We start from the raw sequence: 25,168 nt of genomic DNA, 5'->3' as shown, positions 1-25,168 counted from the left end.
TTTTCTATGATAAATTATATTTTACAAACGATCCTCTCCATTTACTCTAATACTACTTATTTATGAATGCATCATTATCAACAATAATCAAAGAAATCTATATCGATCATAAAAATATCTAGATTGTATATGGCTTTATGTCAGCTCGTACTGAAATTGCAATGTTTGTAACTAAAATAGTATTTTTGAGAAAATGCGACAATAAAAAAAAATTAACTATTTATTAATTTACAATTAAATGTTCATTAACTAGAAATTAAGTATTCATCAATTGAAAATTAAGCATTCATCAATCAAAAATTAAATATTTATCAATCAAAAATTAAATATTATTTATTAATATTAATTCACTCCCTACCTCATGCGCATTTCTTTTAGACTGTTCTGGAATGTATTTGAGGTTTTTAAGAAAGGACAAATTCTTCCATTTATCAAATAATCAAGCCACACTTTGCCACTGTATCTTTCCAGCTATGCAGCTCCGAGGTAAAGATAATTTATTATTTATGACAAAGCCTGTCAGGCATTCAAGCCAACGACTGTCAGGCCCACTAAACTAGATACTCTAACAATTAACATTGGCGGTCTGCTATTGTTCGAAATCGTTCATACTTGCGTAGATATTTTTTCAAATATTGGGTAGAAAGGAGAGAAACAAATGCTTTTAAGAGAGGGCAAATTCTTCCGTATCATACGATGTGTGCGCATTTTGGTTTAAGCAGTGTACAAATATTGGGTGAAGTAAAAAGTTCTGAGCGTTTTTTCTCTTTATTTCGACGATGAAATTAACAAAGTTAGGATTATCGGATTTAGATCAAATATGCGCCATTTGGTTCGATAACTTTTGTCCATTTTGAAGGCAATTTTATAATTCCGTGATTGAAGAAATCCTCGTCCCTATTGGTAAAAAACTTGACCAGCTCATTTTCACAAGCCTCTCTTGAGGCCAGTTTTGTACCATCAAGAAAATTTTGCAAATGCTTGGAAAGGTGATAATCGCTTGGAGCCAGGTCTGGGCTATACGGCGGGTGCAATATAACCTCCCATCCAAGCTCTCGGAGTTTCTGGCGCGTCGTCAAAGATGTGTGCGGCCTGGCATTGTCTTGATGGAACACAATACCCTTCCTATTGGCCAATTCTGGCCGCTTCTCGTCGATCGCCTGCTTCAATCTGGTCAGTTGTTGACAATGTAGGTCCGAATTGAATGATTGGCTCGATGGGAGTAGCTCATAGTGGATGATTCCCTTCCAATCCCACCAAACACACAGTAAAACCTTCTTAGCCGTTAATCCGGACTTGGCGATCGTTTGGACCGGCTCATCGCGCTTAGACCACGATCTTTTCGCCTGTTGTTCTCGTATGTGACCCATTTTTCATCGCCAGTCACCATCCACTTCAAAAATGGGTCGATTTCGTTACGCTTCAGCAAAGAATCGCAGGCATGAATTCGGTCCAAAAGGTTCTTTTGCGTCAATTCGTGTGGCACCCATACATCGAGCTTCTTCTTGAGACCAGCCTTATGCAAATGGTTCCAAACGGTTTTCTGGCTAATCTTCAGTTCCTGGGCAATGGAATAAGTGCTCGCATGCCGGTCCGACTCGACGAATTCCATGATTTTATCGACATTTTCGATGATTGGCCTACCAGAGCGTGTCTCATCTTCGACGTCCATATTACCAGAACAGAATCGTTGGAACCACCGCTTTGCTGTTGCATTCGATACTGTATTGGGTCCATAAACAGCACAAATTTTTTGGCCGCCTGCTCCGCTTTTTCCCTTTAGTCGTAGTGGTACTGAAGAATGTATCGAATTTTCTCTTTTTTTACCTCCATTTTGAAACGCTCTAACACACAACTGGCTTTACCAAATACAAAGAACTTTTTTTAAAGCGTTATATCACCTTTAAGTCGCAGTATAGAGTGACCAGATGCGACGTATACATCGTGAGATATGACCTCACTAAAGCCATCTAGCGGAAAACGCTCAAAACTTTTTACTTAACCCAATATACAGGGTGTTTGATAGCTGATCATGCAAACGAAAGTTGGAGATAGATTGGGTGTAGCCGAGAAGAAAAGTCATGTACTATAATGTCAAATTGGCAATAGTTACCGAGTTATTAATTAAAACATGTGAGCCAACGAGCACGTAGAGAGCGGAGGGCGACCGCAGTAAGCACGTAGACATTTGATACAGGCGGAGTCAGCGCGTGGCAGTAGGCGAGCGCGCGTGGCGAGGGGCAACGTATACGACAAGAGGCGAGCGCGCGCGACGAGGAGCGAGCGAGCGCAAGCGACAAGAGGCGAGCAAGCGCGACGAAGAGCGAGCGAGCACGAACGACGAGGAGCGAGCGAGCTATAAGGAAAAAACTATAAAGGAAAAGCTCGCTCCTCGTCGCGCGCGATTGCCTCTTGTCGCTTACGTTGCCCCTCGCCGCACGCGCTTGCCTACCGCCACTCACTGACTCCGCCTGTATCAAATGTCTACGTGCTTACTGCGGCCGCCCTCCGCTCTCTACGCGCTCGTTGGCTCACATGTTTTAATTAATGACTCGGTAACTATTGGCAATTTGACATTATGGTACATGACTTTTTTTCTCGGCTACACCCAATCTATCTCCAACTTTCGTCTGCATGATCAGCTATCAAACACCCTGTATACTAGTTATAATAACACAACGTTTTCCTTAACCGTCAGTGTGCTACGATACGCCGAGTAAGAAAGGTATATAATCACGAGTAAATATATATATTCCTCCGTTGTTAGAGTTAAATTAAGTATAGTATCAGTAATCATATAGATTGTTCAAATTTATTGAGCATAAAATCAATTCAGGTTTAACATATTTTACATATTTTATATATACAATTATTTATTACATTTTATTTATTTATTGTCTTATAAAATGTTAATTTCAATATTATTATATCAAATTTTATCAAATTTTATTTATTTATTAATATTTCATTAATTTATTAATTAATATTATAACAGATAATTGATATTATAAACGATAAATATATAATAAATCAGTAAAAAGTTTATTTTACTTTATAAATTTTTAAAGCAATTCTTATTGTTCATTTTCACGGTACGTTACCATAATTTATAAATATGTTATATTCAATGAATTTTTCAAAACAGTATGCAAAATATGATATTTTCCATGTCAATATTGCTCAGTATTCCAATAATAATTTATATGTTATTACCTTGCAAATTTCTTCATATTTAATTAATCGTGCGGCAAAAGGTTTTTCGAAACGTAATTATGCTTTTATTATTATGCTTGGTTTTATTTACTTTTTTTTGTTTAGTAAGTGGATCGCAATATTAAAAGTTGTGTTTGTTCTGCGTACCAAAGTAGACAACAAGCAGCAGAATTAAAATAACAAATACAGAGAGTATATCTATTTAGATAAGAAATATTTAACTTGTATCCGTTATTTCTCTTTTTATATTGTGATATCAACAATAACTTACACTAATAAGTAATAATAATCTAATATTGAAACTCAACCTTAACCAATATTTAGTTTTGTTAACAAATAAATTATTTATAAATATATATAAATATATACATATATATATTTTTGTGAAACATTGATGGGAAGATGGGACCACTATAATATTATTATTAAGCTATATTTCGATGTGCGCTACCTCATTATCTACCTTTCTTGCCGACAATGATCAATATTTGAACGTAATAAAGCTACAAGATTGCATAAATGCTTCACCTGACGATCGTTTACTGGTTAATAAATTATGGCCAGTTGAATATAACATATCTTTCAAAGTATACAGGGTGGGGGGTTATAAGTTTACAACCTGAAGTGTGAAGGTAGATTAAGTTAAGACAAACATAAAAGTCCCATACCGTTTTGCGAGATTCGCAATAATTATCAAGTTATTAATGACAGAAATCTGAGGAATGGGAACGCACCGACATAGATGATTCGATACGAGACATAGGTCCGGCGAAATAAAACAACGAATAGCGGCGCATTGTCTTTCCCCTCGCTGCACACCGGTAACAGTTGCTGGATCGACTGGGCCGTACTGCGACCTAAGCAGCTGCAACGCTTCTCCAATCATCTATGCCGGCGCGCTCCCACTCCTCAGATTTCTGTCATTAATAATTCGATAATTGTTACGAATCTCGCAAAACGGTATGGGACTTTTATGTTTGTCTTAACCCAATCTACCTTCACACTTCGGGTTGTAAACTTATAATCCCCCACCCTGTATAAGCAGAGTAATATAGTCCCTAGTATAGCTAATATTGCAGTCAATGTTAAAAATCCAATTACAAATATAAGCTTGCATGTTTACGGATTGCGTATTGCGAGTGACTTGATAAATCTAAAGAAGATTGGTGCTTCCACAACATACAGACTGCTTAGCTATCGTTATTGTATACGATCGCAGATTGTGAATTTGGAATTTGATAAAGTTATAGCTGCCGGAGTTTATAACTTAAATACTTCAACCACTTCAATGTTCCTTTTTCTACCCAAAATGGTATAGTTGAATATGAGTACAAGAATAGTGGGACAAATCTTAATAGAACAAGGTAAGGAGTTACGTGTATTACATGAGATATACTGTTGACTTCCGTGTATAAATATTTTTTTCTATCGGGCTCATTTGGTTTAAATGTCATGCTAGTTATATTGATTCATGTACGAGGGCGGTCCGATAAGTACTTAGCCTCACCGCCCGATGGCGCCACTATCGCAAGAGAAATTTACTATTGTGTAGTACATTCTCGTAGACGGCAACTGTCGAAATTTCAGCCGAATCGGACTCGTAGTTTTGTTTTGACCGCGTGTGGAAGCGGGCGTGTCCGCGGATTTTAGAAAAATGGAAAAAGAGCAATATCGGTCGGTGATTCGATTCTTGTTTTTGGAAGGGAAATCGCGCAGCGAAATCAAAGAGCGCTTGGATGCTGTGTATGGTGACTCTTCTCCTTCGATGGCGACCGTCAAAAATTGGTTTAACGAGTTTCAACGTGGTCGCACGTCGGTTTTTGATGAGCCACGCCCAGGTGCCCCGAAAACGGCTACCACGGAGGATAACATGACAAAAATCCACGATCTCGTATTGGCAGACCGCCGATTGAAGGTGCGCGAGATAGCTGAGACAGTAGGCATCTCAAAAGACCGCGTGGGTCATATCCTGCATGAAATTTTGGGCATGAGAAAGCTGTCGGCACGATGGGTGCCGCGTTTGCTCACTCCGGACAACAAGCGCAACCGTGAGACCACTTCAGAGCAGTGTTTGACGCTGTTTAAGCGCAATCCGAAGGAGTTTCTGCGTCGTTTCGTGACCGTCGATGAAACATGGATCCACTGGTACACACCAGAGACCAAGGAACAGTCGAAACAGTGGACTTCACCTGGCGAACGTGCTCCGAAGAAGGCGAAGACTGTCCTATCGGCCGGAAAGGTGATGGCCACCGTTTTCTGGGATTCACAAGGTGTGATCTACATCGATTACCTGGAGAAGGGCAAAACGGTCACAGGGCTGTACTATGCCGAATTATTGGGCCGATTCGACGCCGAATTGCAGAAAAACGGCCCCATTTGGCGAAGAAAAAGGTGCTCTTCCACCATGACAACGCACCGGCTCACACCTCCGCCCTCGCCACGGTCAAATTGGTCGAATTGGGCTACGAACTGCTGCCCCATCCACCGTATTCTCCAGATTTGGGCCCGTGCGACTTCTTTTTGTTTCCAAACTTGAAAAAGTCACTCGCCGGGCAGAAATTTGAGTCGAATGAGGAGGTCATCGCCGCCACGGAGGCCTACTTTGCAGACTTCGAGGAAACGTATTTTTCAGACGGGTTAAAGAAGTTGGAGCATCGCTGGGTCAAGTGTATCGAGCTAAAAGGAGACTATGTTGAGAAATAAATCACCACTTTTCCAAAATTTTCGTTTTTCTTTTGTAGGCTAAGTACTTATCGGACCACCCTCGTAACTATCATGAAAGAAAATCAACAGCAAAATCGATCTATTCTTTTTGTTTGATAGAATATTTGTTGATAGTCCCTAGGTCCCTACTTCAGTATCTAAGTCACTTATAAATAACCATAATTGCGGAGATAAGCATTTACATAATATACTTGCATTCGTATAGTAATCTTTTTTTCAGTATATATTGACATATATAGGGCGTCCCATTTTATTTTTGACAGTCAAATATCTCGAAAAATATGAAAGATATAGAAAAATGTTTTAGACAAAGGTTGTATAGTTTCAAGGGGGACATAAAATAACCATAACAGTTTGTTTACAGATGACGTCACTTTCGAAATATTCACTAATCATTACTTTTCTTAAACAGAAAACCTCAATTTTTTATTATACCAGCTGTTTCTATCAATTCATTTGAACAACTTTTGTCTGAAATATTTTTTTATATGCCTAATATTTTTTTAGATATTTCAAGAAATCCTGGTAACTTTTTCAATATTTAACTTACAATATCTTGCTAACACGAATTGTTCGGAAGAAAAAGTGGTACCAGACTTTCTTGCTTTATTTAATCTCAAGAATATATTGTTACAATAATAAAACCTGATTTTTGTTAAACTTATCGACTTTTGAAAATTTCAAAATCATCAAATTAACAAAAGTCAGGGCGCTATTGTAAAAATATATTTTTGAGACCAAGTAGAGTAAAAAAGTCTAATACCATTTTTTCTACCGACAAACAGCGAGATATCGTAAGTTAAATATTGAAAAATTTTTCCTGAAATATCTCAAAAAATATTAGGTGTAGTAAAAAGAAATCCATTATTTTTGCATGAAACTGAAGGCTTTAATTACCATAGTTAGAATGATCCGATTTAGGTCAAATATGCGCCGTTTTGTTCGATAACTTGTTGCCATTTTGAAGGTAATTTCATTATGCCTCTCTCATAGAAGCCCTCGTCCCTATTGGCAAAAAATTGAGACAGTCGATTTTCACAAGCCTCTCTTGAAGCGAATTTTTCACCAGCAAAATTGTTCGCCATAGACAGGAACAAATGGTAATCACTTGGTAGGTCCGGACTATAAGGTGGATGCATAAGAACCTCCCAACCAAGCTCCCGGAGCTTCTGGCGAGTCACTATCGATGTGTATGGCCTGGCGTTGTCCTGATGGAACACAATTCCTCTCCTATTGGCCAAAGCTGGCCGCTTCCGGGCGATTGCTTCCTTCAGACGGTCCAATTGTTGACAGTACAGTTTCGAGTTAAGAGTTTTGCCGTAGGGGAGCAGCTCATAGTAGATAATTCCCTGCCAATCCCACCAAACACACAGCAAAACCTTCCTGGCCGTAAATCCTGGCTTGACCACCGTTTCTGCCGGCTCACGGGGTTCGACCACGACCGTTTTCGCTTGACGTTGTCGTAAGAGATCCACTTTTCATCACCAGTGACCAACCGCTTCAGAAATGGGTCGATTTTGTTGCGATTCAGCAGCGATTCGCAGATGGAAATTCGGTCCATGAGGTTTTTTTTCGTTAACTCGTGTGGCACTCATACATCGAGCTTCTTTTTGTATCCAGCCTTATTCAAATGGTTCCAAACGGTTTTTTGTGCAACCTTTAGCTCTTGGGCAATCGAAACAGTGCTTACATGACGGTCGGACTCGACAATGTCCATGATTTTATCGATATTTTCGACAATTGGCCTTCCAGTGCGTGGTGCATCTTTGACATAGAAATTACCGGAACGGAATCGACGAAACCAAAATTGCGCGTGATTGGCTGTTACAGTATCAGGACCATAAACACTATTCACATTTTCAGCCGCCTGGCTTGCGTTTTCGCCTTTATCGAAGAAAAACTGTAAAATATAGCGTATTTTCTCTTTGCTAGTGTCCATCTTTGACGCGCGCTCAAATAAAACTGAGTCAACTAATCACAAAACTGTCAAAAAAGTTTTTTTAGTACGAAATCTCATCTTTCTAACGCCATCTAGTGGAACCCGATCGGACTTGTACAACGCGAGATACAGATAACTAAAGCCATCTATTGGAAAAATAATGGATTTCTTTTTACTACACCTGATATTAGGCAAATAAAAAAATGTTTCAGACAAAAATTGTTCAAAGTAATTGATAGAAAAGGATGACATAATAAAAAATTCAGGTTTCCATTTAAGAAAAGTAATGATCAGTGGATATTTTAAAAGTGACACCATCTGTAAACAAACTGAGCTATTTTTATGTCCTGTTGAAATCATATTGGATTGGCAAATAAGTTCGTTCGGTTTTTGTTTCAATATAAGTTTTATGCGGATTCGCTTTTCTTTTCTCAGCGCTATCGTGCAAATCGAATACACATTTGAAAGGTTATGTTTCACTGTTTATGTTGTGTTGTGTTTGGTTTGGCTAACATCAGTATTGTGTGTGCTGCGTAGCTGTAAACATGGAAATAAATAACATGCATTATCGTCATATTTTGCTCTATTATTTTAAAAAAGACAAACGAGCTGCGGATGCTCATAAAAAGATATGCCGTGTGAAGATGATGCCTTAACAGAATGCGTATGCCAAAAGTGGTATGCCAATTTCTGTTCTGGAGATTTCGACGTCAATGATGCGCCCCGCTTCGATCGCCCGACCGAGATTAATTCAAGTGACATTAAGGCTATAATCGAAATAAATCCATCTCAATCGGTACGAGAGATTGCTACGACATTGAATATATCCAACACAAGCGTAGAAAAGCATCTGCGCCAGCTGGGATACCGTTTTTCGGCTTAATGTTTAGATGCCGCATCAATTAACCGAGGCTAACTTGACCACACGCACATCTATTTACGATTCGCTACGGAAATGCCAAGAAAACGATCCATTTTTTAAACGAATAGTGACGGGTGACGAAAAATGGGTCGTCTACGATAATGTAACGAGTAAAAGATCATGGGGGCACAGCAGCGAGCCACCGCAAACAACCTCGAAGGCGGGATTGCATCCGAAGAAAATAATGCTTTCCGTATGGTGGGATTTCAAGGGTGTCATCTATTACGAACTGTTACCGTCAGGCAAAACGATTGATTCAACTGTATGCTGTTCGTAATTGACGAAATTGAACCAATCCGCACAAAACGTCCAGAATTGGCAAATCACAAGGGTGTCGTCTTCCATCACGACAACGCCAGACCTCATACGTCATTGACCACTCGAAACAAATTGCTTCAGCTTAGCTAGGTTTTGCCTCATCCTCCGTATTCACCAGATCTTGTCCCTTCCGATTATCATTTATTCCGGTCGCTGCAGAACTCTGTGAACGGGAAAACCTTCAAGGATGAAGAGACCGCTAAAAACCACTTGGATTGGTTTTTCCCCGATAAGCCTCATACGTTTTACGAACGCGGCATAATGAAGTTGGTGGGAAAATGGCTAGAGATCATCGATAAAGATGGCCAATGTATAATTGATTAAAATTTATCTTGTGTATCAAAAATTGTTTTATTCTATTCTAAAAAACCGAACGAACTTATTTGCCAACCCAATACAACTTTTGTCTGAAACATTTTTCCATATCTCCCATATTTTTCAAGATATTTGATTGTCAAAAATAAAATGGGACACCCTATATATAAATTAAATTTCATGCAATTTTGTGTGGCCACATGGAAACAATATTCATACTGAGTTAAATACAATTCATATAGAATATTCATATAGATAATACATAAACATATATAATATACTTAACATGGCATTCAGGCTGTGCAATAGTAGAAAATTTTACAACATGTCCTTACTGTAGGTTAATCATTATACAATTTAATGAGGTTCGGAGAATGTTTTCATGTTGGGACAAACCCGGAATAAAAGCAATTTTCAATCTGTTTCATATCTGTTTGTTTCGTATCCTAAGGTGTATAATAATACAAACTTTTTCTCGAATACGCCTATAATATTCACAGATATCTGTAGTTTAATTTCATACACATCATATTTTAACAATACGCTTTTGATATCCTCTTTCAACATTTTAATTGCTTTGCTTGAAGATGTTACGTCCTGCGGACTCCGGGCAATTAATTAAAAAAAAAAAAAAATTTTTTTCTCTCTCTCTCCTTTCGAACTTCTATTCTCCTAATATAACAATGGATATAGGAAACAGACACATCTGGCGAACAGCCGTCGTGCCAAATGAAAGGCGATTCAGGAAAATTTCATAACAGAAAACAGTGCCCTGTTGTAAAAATCTACACGTCTTCGTTCAGAGTTTATATCTGGATAGTGTTCGCCAAGTGTGTCCGTCGGCCCAGCTATAAGATTTGAAACTCTGCGCTAACAGATCTCCAGCAGAACAAAGCAACTCGAAACACTCCTGCTCTAAAACTTTGAAACCTACATCTCCCTAATCTAAAACCATATGCAGTCTAACAACAAAGCTTAGTCGTAAAATTTGATCTCAGCCTTTGATTTTCGGCATCTTGACTTTTCCAGCTGGCCACTTGTATACATCTCTCTACCCCACAAGAATCCACCACCATCACACTTGTCGTGTCTAATCCATTCGGCCAATCCTATATACAGGGTGCACGACTTATCTGAAGACATTGAAATATCTTGAGAACTATGCATTGGATAAAAAAAAATGGTTAATGAAAGTTGTTAGTCTCGAAGGGGGACATCCAATGATACCAAACTCGACCTCCCACTCCACCCCCTGGGGGTGGGGGTTGGGGGCAACTTTGAAATCTTAAATGGAATTTAAGATTTTTTATTGCAGATACGGATTCTACGCCACAAAATACGTAAATTTTGTCCGAAACTTTTTTTTTATTCGTGATAGATGGCGCTATAATCGCAAAAAATTATATTTTCCGCAATTCTCCAGAAATGATCATTGGATTGAGAAATAAAAAATACCTGTTCAATATTTTTAAATCAACAAGTGCCAACAACTCGTGAAAACATGGTAGAACGCATAAGAAACGTTTGCGCTGAAACTCCCGCAGATATGCTTCTATCCTGTGTACAGTCATTTGAAAAAAGGATCAATAAGTGTATTGAAGTTGAAGGTAAAAATTTCGAACACTTACTCTAATTAATTGAACAGTGAGAGGCAAGGGGACTCACATTAAAAAAGCACCCCAATCTGTGAGAGGCAAGGGGACTCACATTAAAAAAGCACCCGAAGGGAACATAAAACTACTACGTCCTCGTCGTTGTTCCTGTGTAACGCTAAAAGTAGTTTCTCGGAAAAATTCAACGCTATCTATCACGAATGAAAAAAATTGTTTCAATAAAAATTTCACGTACAATCCAATTCTGCAATGAAAAATGTGGGTCCCCATTTGAGATTTGAACGTTATCACCCACCCTACCCCGAGAGGATGGGGGGGGGGAATAACTTTTATTATGTTCTTTAAAAATATTGAACAGGTATTTTTTATTTCTCAATCCAATGATCATTTCTGGAGAATTGCGGAAAATATAATTTTTTGCGATTACAGCGCCATCTATCACGAATCAAAAAAAAAGTTTCGGACAAAATTTACGTATTTTGTGGCCTAGAATCCGTATCTGCAATAAAAAATGGGGATTTCCATTTAAGATTTCAAAGTTGCCCCCAACCCCCACCCCTAGGGGGTGGGATGGGAGGTCGAGTTTGGTATCATTGGATGTCCCCCTTCGAGACTAACAACTTTTATTAACCACTTTTTTTTATCCAATGCATAGTTCTCGAGATATTTCAATGTCTTCAGATAAATCGTGCACCCTGTATATAACCTATCCACCCAAAACTGAGACATCCACGCTCCATCCCTTATCCCATCTATATTCAGTCTTCTAGAACTGTCTCCTCCTACGAGGTCTTTTAACTTCACTCTTAACCTCTAATGGCTAAGACTTTTTCCCACTAAAGTCAACCAGGACCAATACTAAAAATTTACTAATTAAATCTTTGACATCATTGGGCTCTCCTTAGGGCTTTAGGGCATCTCTCTACCCACCCTAGTGGGTCCTGCCTCCGATCATCAGTATAAAAGCCGCAACATACGCTTCCACGGGTATTCAGATTCAGATATTCAGATATCCAAGTTTCAAATATCCAAGTTTCGTACTCGAGCATTCAGATTCAAATATCCAAGTATTCAGATTCAGACATTCAGATTCAGATATTCAGATTTTGATAAAGCGTGACTCAGTTGTGGCAAGTGCGCAGTGTTTTCCACGAATACCACTCTTAGTGAGGTCTCGCCAACCTTCCGCAATCACATAATCGTCTGTCAGCAAAATTGGACATCCAGAAGCGGTACATCCACGCATTTTCAGATATTCTCTTCCTTGCGTGAAACACCCGGAATCAGCAGTAAGTTTGTTTTCTTTATGTTCTACCTTTCTTACCGCCATTTTTATTAATTCCACCCTTTTTGAAAATCCGGTTTTAGTGGGCCGTTATTATTATTCTGTGGTATCTATCCATCGAGTCCTCCACCTTTTCGAGACGGTATACGGGATAAGAGACTCCTACGAATTTGAACACCAACTTCAATATCTCTGATCTATTATTAATATTTCCCTAGAAATAGATTATCACCCAGACCCGACACTCCTACCTCCTTTCCTACTCCCTCAACGTTTATCCCTTACTCCTTCCTCTTCTCTTACTCGCGCGTCCACTCCTTCTACCCCTTCAATATCCTATTCTCCTGTTTCTTTCTCTGAACTATCCACTCCCCTAAATTCACCTGACCATTCACGTTCCCCCTCACCCGACTAACATTCTATTCGTATTCCTTGCCCTTTTTCTTTTCTCTTCTTTTTTCCATTCCTTTCTTCTTCTACTTCTCACATACACACATATACATACAATCATTCGCGTAGCTGAAAATCGTCAATTCCTCAATAACGCCGTTGTATAATTTTGTTGTTATTTTTATTTTAATAAATTTGTTAATAGTCTATTTTCAATCAATTAATTTTAAAATCACCCCACCTTCCAACAGTTGATTCATGGTCTTATCTCCGGTAAAGGGATTCGTGTCCCTGACCGAAAAACGGACCGCTCGTCGTACGTCAGTGACCGAGTAAAGGGGTCCGTCGGATTCCTGACCTGTTCCCTGGCACGCGTGTACGAACGAGGTTCGCCTTTCCTGCGAACAGAAAAGTTGCGCTCCTCCTCCAGGACGTAACAAAGACAACGTCAGACTTAAATATTGAAAACTGATATTATTTGGTACTTGTCGAAAATGGAAATGCTGCAATATGTGATGACAACAATCAGCTTTATGACTTGGTACTCGACGTCTATTACTAGTTCTTCCTATACATCGCAGAAGAGGAATCAGATATTGTTCCCAAATAATACAATAAACTCAATAGAATGTTTTGGCCTTATGATATATAGGTATATAGTATACATAATTCAAATATTGTAGTATATACCACTGAAATCTAAAAGAAGTTCAAATACTATCAATCTGACGATTATACTTACGATATATTACAGCTGAAAAAGAAATACATATTCTGATCAACCTAGAACCATTCGTAGCACAGACATTCATTTTCAATAGGTTGTATATGTATAATAAGTAAAAAGTAACAACAACATTATATCAATATTTTATTCCCCTGTTCAAACATATAAATGCACTGCAACATATGCTACAAACACGTGGTTGTTATATTATGGGATATAAAACGACAAAATTGATGCCATGTTATTATTATTCTGCATTTATTGAAATTTGTTGTGCTTAAGACTTTAAATTAATTTTATATATAATTTTATATATAATTTTATACAATAATTTGACATAAATAGTAAAACATTAGAATTATATATAATCATATCGTCATCATATGATCATATTAATTCCCAATTTATAGTAAAAAAGATGTTCTATATGATGAAGATTACAATTTCCTTGGCCGTAAGGTTTTTATAAGTAAGCTAATTTCAAACCAAATGACATGTAAGTACTTTATAGAAGTGGTTACCGGATCTTCGTAGACCGATTTGTGGTTAGGCGAACCACTTTCGAAGATTTACAGTCATTATACCGTGAGCAAGGTTATTATATCTCTATCAGCATTATTAGTGTAGTGAGTAATTTCTGAATTTAAAAGCACGTTGGTACCGTAAAAGTTTATAAATTCTCTCGAACGCTTTTTAATAAATATAAAATATGACTGGTATGTAACGTAACGTAAAAAATATCTTATAACGTGACAAGTAGTTTGATTTCGTAAGCATGACGGATCTGAGTTACTTTTAGACACCATATACAGTTACACTATACCAATTGTAGTTACACTTACTAAAAAAATGTATGTATATGGTATATATATCGGATGTTTCAGACCATCTGGGTCACCCGATTTTTTCGTTAACGAGAGATTTTAAAGAAAAATATTTCAGACAAAAGGTTTAGGACTTTAAAAGATCTATTTACTGACGTTATGAATTTGACTTTGGGATAACCTTGAAAAGTCCAGTCAAGGTCAACATAAAAATCTTAAACTGATAACTCAATTTTTTATTACATCATCTTTTTCTAACAATTGATTTGAACAACTTTTGTCTGGAATAATTTTTTATTTACCTAATATTTTTTTAGATATTTAAGGAAAACTTCATAACTTTTTCAATATTTAACTCACGATATTTCGCTAACTATTTATTAGAAGAAAAAGTAGAACACTTTTCTGCTCTATTTAGTCTCAAGAATATATTTTTATAATAGCGCCCTGACTTTTATTAATTTGCTGATTTTTGGAAATTTCAAAATCATCAAATTAACCAAATTATATATATATATATATATAATCAATTTAATAATTTTGAAATTTCCAAAGGTCGATAAGTTAACAAAAGTTAGTTACACTATTATAGTAATATATTCTTGATAGTAAATAAAGTAGAAAAGTCTAATACTATTTTTTCTTTCGACGAATTGTTACCCAGATATCGTAAATCAGAGCTGGCCACGATCTGCACATTTCGGGCGAAATTCAATAGGTGAGACCTACCGTCCCCCTTGCACCGCTCCGCGCTCAGCGGCCAGGGCGACAGTCGCGGTATACTCAGGCCCGTCGCTGTATAAGAAATCAGCTGGGGCGTCACATTATCATTAAAATTGTTTCCTCGTTTAATAATCACGTTAAAATATATATGTTTATGCATTATATATGTATGTACGTATGCATATATATATATATATATATATATGTATTAAACACGTAAGCATATATATTTTAAAGTAATTATTAAACGAGGAAACAATTTTAATGATAATGTGACGCCTCAGCTGATTTCTTATACAGCGACGGGCCTGAGTATCCGCCCGCAATCGTCTCCCCGGCCGCTGAGCGCGGAGCGGCGCGAGGGGGACGGTAGGCATCACCTATTGAATTTTGCCCGAAATGTGCAGATCGTGGCCAGCTCTGTCGTAAATTAAATGTTGAAAAAGCTACCAAGTTTTCCTTAAATATTTTAAAAAATATTAGGCAAATAAAAAAATGTTTCAGACAAAAGTTGTTAAAATTAATTGGTAGAAAAAGAAAATATAATAAAAAATTGGGCTTTCTATTTGAAAAAATTAAGTTTCCCTTCAACTGACCTTGAAAATGCCCTCCAAATAAAAAACTGATAATGCCATTCTCTTTCCCCTTCGAAATCATGAAACACGTGTTTTAACTTTTTTTAATATCTTTCATAGTTTTCGAGATTTTTTACGTGTTACATTTGAAATTTAGCACCCTGTATATTGTCACCCACCGTGACCTTTTTCTTCAATTTGACCAAATTAAACAAGCGCACGACAGATTTACCATATTTACCAGACACTCTGTATATACTTTACACGTACCACCGCCGCATCGTCTCGTTTATATGTACACTTGAAGCAGGGCTATATTTCTTGAATGATCGATACTTTCTCCCGAACAATCATTATTTTCCCATTTATCCCTCTTCATGAATCCTTCGCCATGAATTTCTTTTCTCCAGCGAATCACGCGTGCATTCATGCGAGATACGACGCGTACCAATAAAAGTAAAAGAACTCCTTGGACAATGTATGCAAAGATCTCTCACAATTATGCTGCTTATTCTGTATTTTACATGCACTTAAGTTTCCCCGTAAGTCAAATCACATTTACGCCCAACATTTATTTCCCCGTCTTCTTTTCTCGTGCACGATTAGTTTCGTGTCCTGAAATTCTCTTAATTAATAGGCGCTTGTTTGAAAATTATAAATTATTTCACCATCTATTTCTCTTTATCATGCATTTTTTATCGGTAGCAAATAAAAATAACGGAGCAACATAGATATATAACTTTAAAGAAATAAACTGCACATCTTCATTAGAAAGATTTACGCAGGGTTTACAAAAGGATTTAGCACTTCAAGGTAGATAATATTTACTGGTACAAAATGGAGGAAAAAAGTCCTGATAAATATCGGTCGAAAAATTAATATTATTGAAGTTATGAACAATTATTTGAATTAAAGCAAGTGACCTACTTCTGGTACTCATAAAATTTATAGAAGATTTTCTACATGTCTTCCTTTTATTTCTACACCCGCTTCACATATTCATGCCAAAAAATTGCGAACTCTTTCAAAGATTTTTTACTTTGTTCTTTGTTCTAACTATTTGACAGACATTTTGTATTCTTTGATATAATTCGTCTAACATTTAAGTAGGTTCTTCGATAAAAGATAAATTGGATGAAGTGGGCTAGTTTCATGGCCTCCTCGTTCTTCTAATTTAAATTCACAGGACGAGTAGGTCATTTGCTTGAATTAAAATAAATAATTAAGATTTTCCCCTCCATTTTGTGAATATTGCCTATTTTTAAAATCCGTTTTTTTAAACACTCTGTATATATAGTTGAACGCTTCACAAGAAGCTGCAAAGACTAAAAAGGATGGCCTATATCACAAGCAATTAATCTTTGTTTAGCTTCATTCTTATTGGAGAAATCTGGACGAAGATAGCATGCCTATGGACAGTGGAAGAAAAATATAGCTGTCTTTTATATATCTTGTTTTCAAAACTCTCTCTCATAAGAGAGCGCAGTCTATGTATATAAGTCCACGGAATGAAGTCAACATTGGTGTAGGAGAGAGCAATAAAATATTAGATGTATCCTTAATCTAATAGTCCAGTGATGAGAAAAAGCAGGGAAGAGATTATGTGATTGATGCGTTCATTTGTCAGTATAACTCATTGACATAAAAAAGAAAAAGCAGAAGAAGAAAAAGCAAAAGTATGCAAGGTATGTGCTTTCTCATCGAATGAACAAAACACAAAAAAGAGAATACCATTAATTAAGAGATGCACATTACTCCTCTGTTTCTTTCACTATGTTTCACTATATTTTATTCTCATTCTTCTGTTTCATCTGCGATCGATCCTTCCCAGAGTATCGTTTGACAAAGAAAACACATTTGACTGAGCGTATCTCAGTCCTTTAATCTCGCCGTCAGCCGTCTCATAAGAGCGCGCGCAGTCTGTCTCCTTAAGTCTATAAATAAAAGTAAAAGAAATTCTTACACATTGCAGTCGCTGCTGCAAGGATCCTCATACGTGTGGCAGCCAGACTCCGCATCCTGCGGCTCGGCCGGAGGGGCGCCGATCGGTGATGCCCCTCCGAGGATCAAGGACGACCTGCGTGGACCTCGTCTTCTCATCGCAAAGTTCCGCTCCCGCGACGGGAACCGCGGCGTTTTCTTCTTCATTTCCGACAACTCTTTCACGGAAAGCCCGTCGTCCCACACCATGTCCCGTGCGACCCTATCGAGGACGATCAGCGCGCTCAACCAGACCAATTAGGGGCTTTCGTTAAAGGTCGGGACTTGAGGCGGCAGTCAGCTGGAGAAGATTTCGCGAATTGGGCAACTTTTATCGAGCTGCGTTGATAACGGTACTGATAAGAACGCGATGATAGCGGCCGAGGAGAACGTGACGATCGCGGAGATGCCTTCGACCTTCGATATAAAACTGAAACCAAACCGAGTCAAACGGGATCACACGAGACCGCGACCGGGGACTGAGGGGCGGGGGAGGGAGAGCGGCACAGTTTGTCGAAACATACACGTGACGTGATAAATCGAGTTAAGTTAACGCGATTACAAATAGAGACGCTGTGCTGGTATTTGCGGTTAAATTTTCTCTCTCTCTCTCTCTCTCTCTCTCTCTCTCTCTTTCTCTCTCTCTCTCTCTCTCTCTCTCCCTCTTTCTCTTTTCTTTCGTACGGAAAATATCGATTCTTGGGCCACAAACGCATAAACTGGACTGGACAAAACATTCTGCGAAAAAGATTAACGTAAACGGAAAATTGTGACACTTCAGGTAGCTCCACCGCATCTTCTTCACATTCGACATAAACGAGTGTTTGTAAATTTGGCAGCAATTTTACTAGTCGATGTGTAAAGTTTGATTCTATTATGAGAAGTTTATACAGGGTTTGTCAAAAGTGTGGAAACCCTAAAATAATTTTTGTAAAAATGAAAATATCAGAAAACGGTAAAACACGTATTTTGATTTTTCAAAAAAGCTACCCTATTACATGGATACCGATCATTCCCCACCCCCTAATACGCGGGGATAAAAGGGGGTTGAAAATTTTAAATTGGACTAAGGGTCAAGTAGGGGTTCATTTGAAAGGTCTTTTCATAACAAATACACCCTTAAAATTTTAAGTTGCTACGACCCCCCATTAAAAATGGCGGCCGTTCAAATTTCGAAATTTCATGCACTTCGTATTATCCAGGAACAACCGGCTACTTAAAATCAGTTGTTGTCACTGCTACTTAAAATCAGTTGTTCTCACGGCTGCTTAAAATCAGTTCTCACAGATCTTAGGCAAATTAAAAATTAAACGTTTTAAAAATGGCTGGCGAATTGTCGGAACGTAAAAGAATCACTATCCTCATGATGCGTGGATGGGGTGATAACGAGCGGTCGTACGTTGCTGTCAATTATTTAATGAGACGTATCCGAATCGTCGAATTAATAAGTCCACTGTCTTAAAAACAATGGAACGTTTCAGAGAAACTGGTAGCGTAAACAATCGCCCTAAATCAGGGAGACCTGCCATTAACGAAGAAAAACAACTTGATGTTCTGCAGACATTTATTGAAGGTCCCAATTCTACTATTAACAGAGCCGCTCAAACTCACGATATTGTTCCCAAGTCCGTTTAGAGAATTTTAAAGAAAAATAAGTTCCATCCATACAAATTACAATATGTTCAAGAATTGCAAGACGGAGATGTGAAGCGTCGTATAGGTTTTTGTGAAAGAATGATGGCACTAATAGATGTCTGGCCCATGTTCCCTTATCAAATTGTTTTTACAGACAAGGCAACTTTCACGTTAACGGGAGAAGTTAATAATCAAAATTTTCGTTTCTGGTCAGATGAGAATCCGAATTGGGTGCGGGATACTCACACACAATACCCACAAAAAATAAATGTATGGTGTGGAATAATAGATGGCTACTTAATAGGACACTTCGACCATGATCTTTTTCGACTGACATTGTTGTAGACAATCCACTTTTCATCGCCAGTGATCATCCGCTTTAAGGGTGATTTACACGATGCTGCTTTTACTCGCTTTGAGCAAGCTACTTAAGTCGCCAACGAATTCGCTGGTGAAAACTTCTTCTAGACGCTTTATTTTTATTCGCTAACGTCTAAAATTTGGAAGACGCATTGTCTATTAGTCGCTATGACATAGTTCAACATGTCCTTTTACCGCTCGCGGCCAGCGACATTAAACTGTCTTTTTTTTGTGCGAATGCACCTTTTTCAAAAGTTCTTCAAATTTCTCGCACGTTAATCGTAATACTTTACGGTATGCAGTTGGATCCTTCAATGCCAATTCTTTGAAAAAATTATTTAATGCTCCATGAGTTAATCTTCTACCTATCCACTTACGTACCCACATTCTTTTTTTTTTATTTTGTTACTGAGCCACGAATTTCTGCTTGAAGAGCTCTTGCAAAAAAGCACGACAGCAGCTTGAACTATGTCATTCCTTGACGCCATGATCCTTTTAATTGACCGTTTCCGCAAAATTCTCCTTAAAACGCGACTAAATGCTGTTTATTAGCGTCGTGTAAATGCTCCAACGCTAGCTGGCGACTTTGTCAGTCAGAAATTCGCTCTAGGAAAGCGAGAAGCTGATGACAAAAGAAGCCAGCGTCAAGCGTCAAAAGTAGCATCGTGTAAATCACCCTTTAAAAATGGTTCGTTTTGATGACGTTTGAGCAGCAAATCACAAGCTGAAATTCGCTCCATTAAATTCTTTTCGCTCAGTTCGTGCGGCACCCAAACATCAAGCTTGTTTATCATCCTAAGCTTCCGTAAATGTCTCGAAACAGTTGATTGGTCAATGTTGAGGTTATGTCCGACCTCTGTAGTCGTCAAATGCCGGTCAGAGTCGATTAAAGCCTTGATTTAATCGACATCAGTAGCGATTGGCCGATCAGAGCGAGGAGCATCTTGGAGATTAAAATCTCCGCAACGAAATTTCACAAACCACTTCCGATACACACTTTCGCTTACGGCATTCTCTTCGTACATGGCGCATATCTTTTTGTAAGTTTGCGACGCGTTTTTGCCTTTTAGAAAATAAAAAAGCAAAATGTACCGAAAATAGACGTTTTTTCCTCCATGTTTAAAATATAATTAAACTTCGCATATGTCACGGATCTCGATGAATACTTTCTTAAAATGTCGGCACAAATTTCAGCTTTCACTTAATGTACGACACTTCATATGTTTGACACATGTGTGAGCGGAAAAACAACTTGCGAACGACATCTGTCGGAATTTCGCTACGGAATTATGCATAGACCCAATACATGGGACTTATATTTATCATATAATAGAATGAAGAAATAGAAAAATGAAAGAAAAATTATTGCGATTTATTCGAGACAATGCGTCATGTAAAATTAAGTGATCAAACGATCTCATAGAGAGATGTTCGATCATAATTATATGAAAGGTCTCATTCGAGAGATTAACGTAGTACCGTCTTTCCACACCCCGTGGTGCCACAAGCTTCAGAATGACTTTTGTTTTTCCTTGTCCCTGCTTTCCCTACTTCTGTGTTCTTCCATCAGTGCTGGGAGATCCAGAGAATTTCTGGGCGTGCACATTGAGCAAACGCTGTGGGAGCCTCAGTATCGTATTAATTTAAAGATATTTTATCGCCCGTAAGATACTATGGATTGAAAATTGCAATCGCATAAATCAGGTAATCTTGGTTATTTAAGTTGGTCCAGCTGTAATTTTCAATCTATAGTCTAATATATATCTAATATGGGCGTAAGATCCCTCATTTGAAAGAAAATATGAAGGAATTGTAGGGAGAATAGAAAGGTTTGTGAAAGAAACAGAATACTGTTCATAATTAATAATAAACATATAATTTTATTTTTTAATAACTGCAGAAAAATAATATATGAATACCAACATTTGTTGTAATAGCAAGGGAAACTGCAGAAAAACCTTACTAATATTCTTACAATAAAATTGTACAAAACAAATAAACGTTAAAAAGAATACTTATATTAATGTTGAACACAATACTTAGTACTATCATTAATGATATGTAAATGTTTAATATCACACACTTTCACTGTTATTGAACGTACCTGATGCCATGTCAACCAATCTTTAAAAATGTTCATACCTAACCACGCTGTTCTAAATTTTTGTGCTCCAACTTTCCTTTTCTCGATGCCACTGGTTGAAGGTTGGTCATCCATTTTCACAGCACTTAATATTTTATTTAACAAAAAATGGCACTAAGATTGCACTATGATATCACTGATTGCACTATCAATATTCTTACACATTACATATAAACACTAAGTAACACTTACATTACATTAATTAATGATATTAAGAAATTATAATGTTGATGTGACATAACATAAATATAAATATAACATATTTAATGTTTACTGGGTAATCTAACCCTAAACCATGCACTCGCGGAAGAAACGCGGGAAAACAATTACGGAAGACACAAATATTTTGCGCGGGTCCCTCCATGAATCCTCTATCATGCGTTTTAAACAGTCAGTCATTTGACATATATGTAGCTTACGTCACTTCAGGCATGCGCTGTAGCGTGGGAAATTCTTTGGATCTCCCAGCACTGTCTTCCATACTTCCTAACGTTTTTTGTGCTTGTAGGAGCCACAACTCAGAGTGATAATTGAAAGGGGAAAGAAATTTCTCTGGCAGGATGTCAAAAAGGAAATTGAGCGATTCGGAATTTGATGAGATAAGTGAACAGATGAAAAGATTACGTAAGAGATTGAGAAAATTCAATCGAGTAGCGACGGAAGAGGTTAGGGAACCTCCAATCGCTACTATTATCACTCAAGCACAGACGCATACAGAAGACAAAGAAAATGGTGAGTATAAACAGTAAGAATGTGCTCGTAAACGTCCGTAGCGATGAGCTTTCACTAGAGGGAGTACATATCGCACGTTTATAAGAAAAATTTCGCGGCGATGAGCCTTCGAGGGAGGACAGGTCGTACTTAAGCAAGTCAGCTGTGTGTTTTGTTGTAGATTTAGCGGCAGTTGTCACGAGTAAGGATCTTGTGGAGGAGGATGCGAGCGAAGAAAGTTCCTCGAAACCAGAAACTTCTGATTTTGACGAAGAGGTTAGGACGGCTGAAGTAGAAGATCAAAAGATTAGATTAGCCATTGAGGTTACTAAGGAAGAAATAGCAGATATGGTAATGAATCTCAGCAATGAAACTCGAGAGAGACTTTGCTTAAAAACAGAGCCAGCTCAGTCGTCAGACATGCTAGTGGCAGAATGCTAGTGGCAGAATGGATCAATTGGATGCGCAAAGATCTATATGAAGGTGAGGAAGAAGATGACAAGATACGTGAAGAGGAGGAGAATAAGTTACGGAAGGAAATTATGAGACAATTTCCTAGAAAAGGGACTATATTGTCAGAAGCTCCGAAACTTAATCCAGAAATAAGTTTATTCTTAACTGCATTAAAGGCTATACGATCCAGTTTACGTCGCAGCCTTTTCAATCTCGAATCCCAATGGCACCGTTATTTCGGCAAAATTCGTAATCTCTTGACTATGTTAGAAAGGCAATAAATAAAGGCATTAAGGGCTATTAGACCTTGTGCTCAAGAGAATCCTTTGTTTTCTCCAAGAGAAGAGTTTGTGTCTTCTTAGTTTTTAATTTTAAAAGCACACAGAACATTCAGATTTGTTTTGAATTTAAAGAAACTTAATAAATTCATATCAACGAAACACTTTAAAATGGAAGATGGACGTATAGTTGAAAAGCTAATTTCCAAGAACAATTTCTTAGCGAAATTAGATTTGGAAAACGTCTATTTTTAAATACTATTGGGGACTTGAATAAGTTCTCGCTGTTTTTTCGTGAAAATCGTGAATGCTTTATTTAAAAAAGTTAATAAAGAACATGTCATTGAAAGTATTGTCCATCACTAGCCACTTCTTTCTCCCATCTTTCTGGCAGCATACGAATGTCGAAAGAACGACTTATCTTTTGAGGTTATCCACGAGTCAACTCATTTTTTTGGCATCTTCATAAGAATGAAAGTGTTGCTCAGCCAGGCCATGATGATCACCGATTGGAACAACCCAAGGAGCGCCAATACCCGTATAACGCGCTTTTAATGCGCATACAACTGCATTGGCTTTAAAACCGCAATAATTGTGTGTTAAAAATGCGCTTAAATTAATGCGATATTTTCGCATTTGATTAATAATAGCTTTTATATAATAAATAAATAATTTTTTATTTATTTGGAGCGTGATGCATCGTCAAACCACAAATTATTTTCTGCTTACAGAAGGTCTGTTCTTTTTCGTAAAACTGATGCATACTTGCTATTTTTACACGATTCACTTACGACAAATGCTATTTACCGCCAGCATTGAACATTTACGAGTAATAAAACCAGCCAGCTACTGGAAATTAACGTAGAATAACACCAGAGAGGGGGAATAAGGATAGCATCCTATGGCACGTATTTTTCGCATAACGGTTAATCGCGTAACCAGAGGCTTTGTGTGCTTTCTCGCAGAATATCATAAGGGCCAGAGCACATTTTTGTCCTGAGGAAGGAAATAAAGAACTCTGATTGGTTGATTCTCTTATGCGTTGTGTATTATGCGTTATGCAGAAGTCTGTGCTCTGGCCCTAACACTTTTGATTGGTTATGCGGTTACGCGTTACGTGAAAAATACATTTTATGAAACGCCATCCAAATGCTGCTTTTTTCACGGCGCGCTTTACCGCCAATTTGCCGATATACTAGCAGTGAATATTCAAACGCAGCCAAAACTTGAAACCATTCAGTGAAACCAATGGCTGCCAATGATGAACACGAGTTGTCACACGAAGAGACAGAGTAATTGTGTGTGTAACTGGAAACGAAAGTGAAACGCTTGCGTATGCACGGTGGAAGCACATCACTGATCACAATTTATGGATAATTCTTTTTCGAGTAGAGCAGATATGGAGCCGAATAAAAGAAAGGTTAGAATTTAAGAGAAACAGTGCACTTGGTATTTATATTGAGAAGTGAGGTAGATAATTTGCTTCTGCAGACTAGAAAGCCACTCAAAGCAGCATCTGCGGCAACAATTAGCAAATGGATTAGGGCGGCAATGTTTCGCGGTATAAATGAAAAATTCACAGCCCACTCCACGAGACATGCGACGACTTCACGCAACACGAAAGAAAGGATTTAGAAACCATTAGGAAAATGCCGTTGGTCAAAATATTCGCAAGTTTTTGTCAGACGTTATAACAGAACTATTATTTCGTTTAAAGAATCTTTTGCAAGAACGCTTTTGCAGTGATAAAGTATAACAGTTGATTTAGCCAGTAGCCTATAGAAACGTTCAGTTTATTTCTCATTAACGAATAAAGCTGCGTATTGTTCGAAAAGGATAGAACAGGCAAATAAAAATTACTTTCTTTGAACCTCTACGTGTTAATCGCGAGAATGAGACCTGAATATAATTGAGCGATCAAACGATCTCACAGAGAGATGTTTGATCGTAATTATATGAAAGGTCTCGTTCGAGCGATTACTCCCACCTAATACAATTCGATAATTCCCAACCTCTGCATTTACAGTAACTTTTATTTAA

At 37.7% G+C, this 25,168-nt stretch overlaps 2 protein-coding genes across 5 annotated transcripts in view; one reads left to right on the top strand and one right to left on the bottom strand.

The window, feature by feature from the left end:
* Positions 1-25,168, bottom strand: part of Lmpt (four and a half LIM domains protein limpet) — a 527,685-nt gene that overhangs the window by 212,425 nt on the left and 290,092 nt on the right. The window lies entirely within an intron of this gene.
* On the top strand, positions 21,906-23,363 carry LOC105188278 (uncharacterized). The gene is made up of 2 exons (XM_011149654.3): positions 21,906-22,418; positions 22,579-23,363. Exons 1-2 carry the CDS (start codon positions 22,247-22,249, stop codon positions 22,836-22,838), a joined length of 432 nt encoding a protein of 143 aa, XP_011147956.2. The 5' UTR covers positions 21,906-22,246; the 3' UTR covers positions 22,839-23,363.

The sequence above is a fragment of the Harpegnathos saltator genome, unplaced genomic scaffold (genome assembly GCF_003227715.2).
Source record: "Harpegnathos saltator strain DR-91 unplaced genomic scaffold, Hsal_v8.6 scaffold176, whole genome shotgun sequence".
NCBI lineage: Eukaryota > Metazoa > Arthropoda > Insecta > Hymenoptera > Formicidae > Harpegnathos > Harpegnathos saltator.
Note: the sequence above shows the minus strand (reverse complement) of the source record. Positions and strands in the feature narration are given on the sequence as shown.

Bases quoted from the DNA above. Each gene is read 5' to 3' on its own strand.
- LOC105188278 (XM_011149654.3), top strand. From the start codon at position 22,247: ATGTCAAAAAGGAAATTGAGCGATTCGGAATTTGATGAGATAAGTGAA. The intron at 22,419-22,578 runs GTGAGTATAAAC...GTTTTGTTGTAG, and splicing joins TACAGAAGACAAAGAAAATG to ATTTAGCGGCAGTTGTCACG.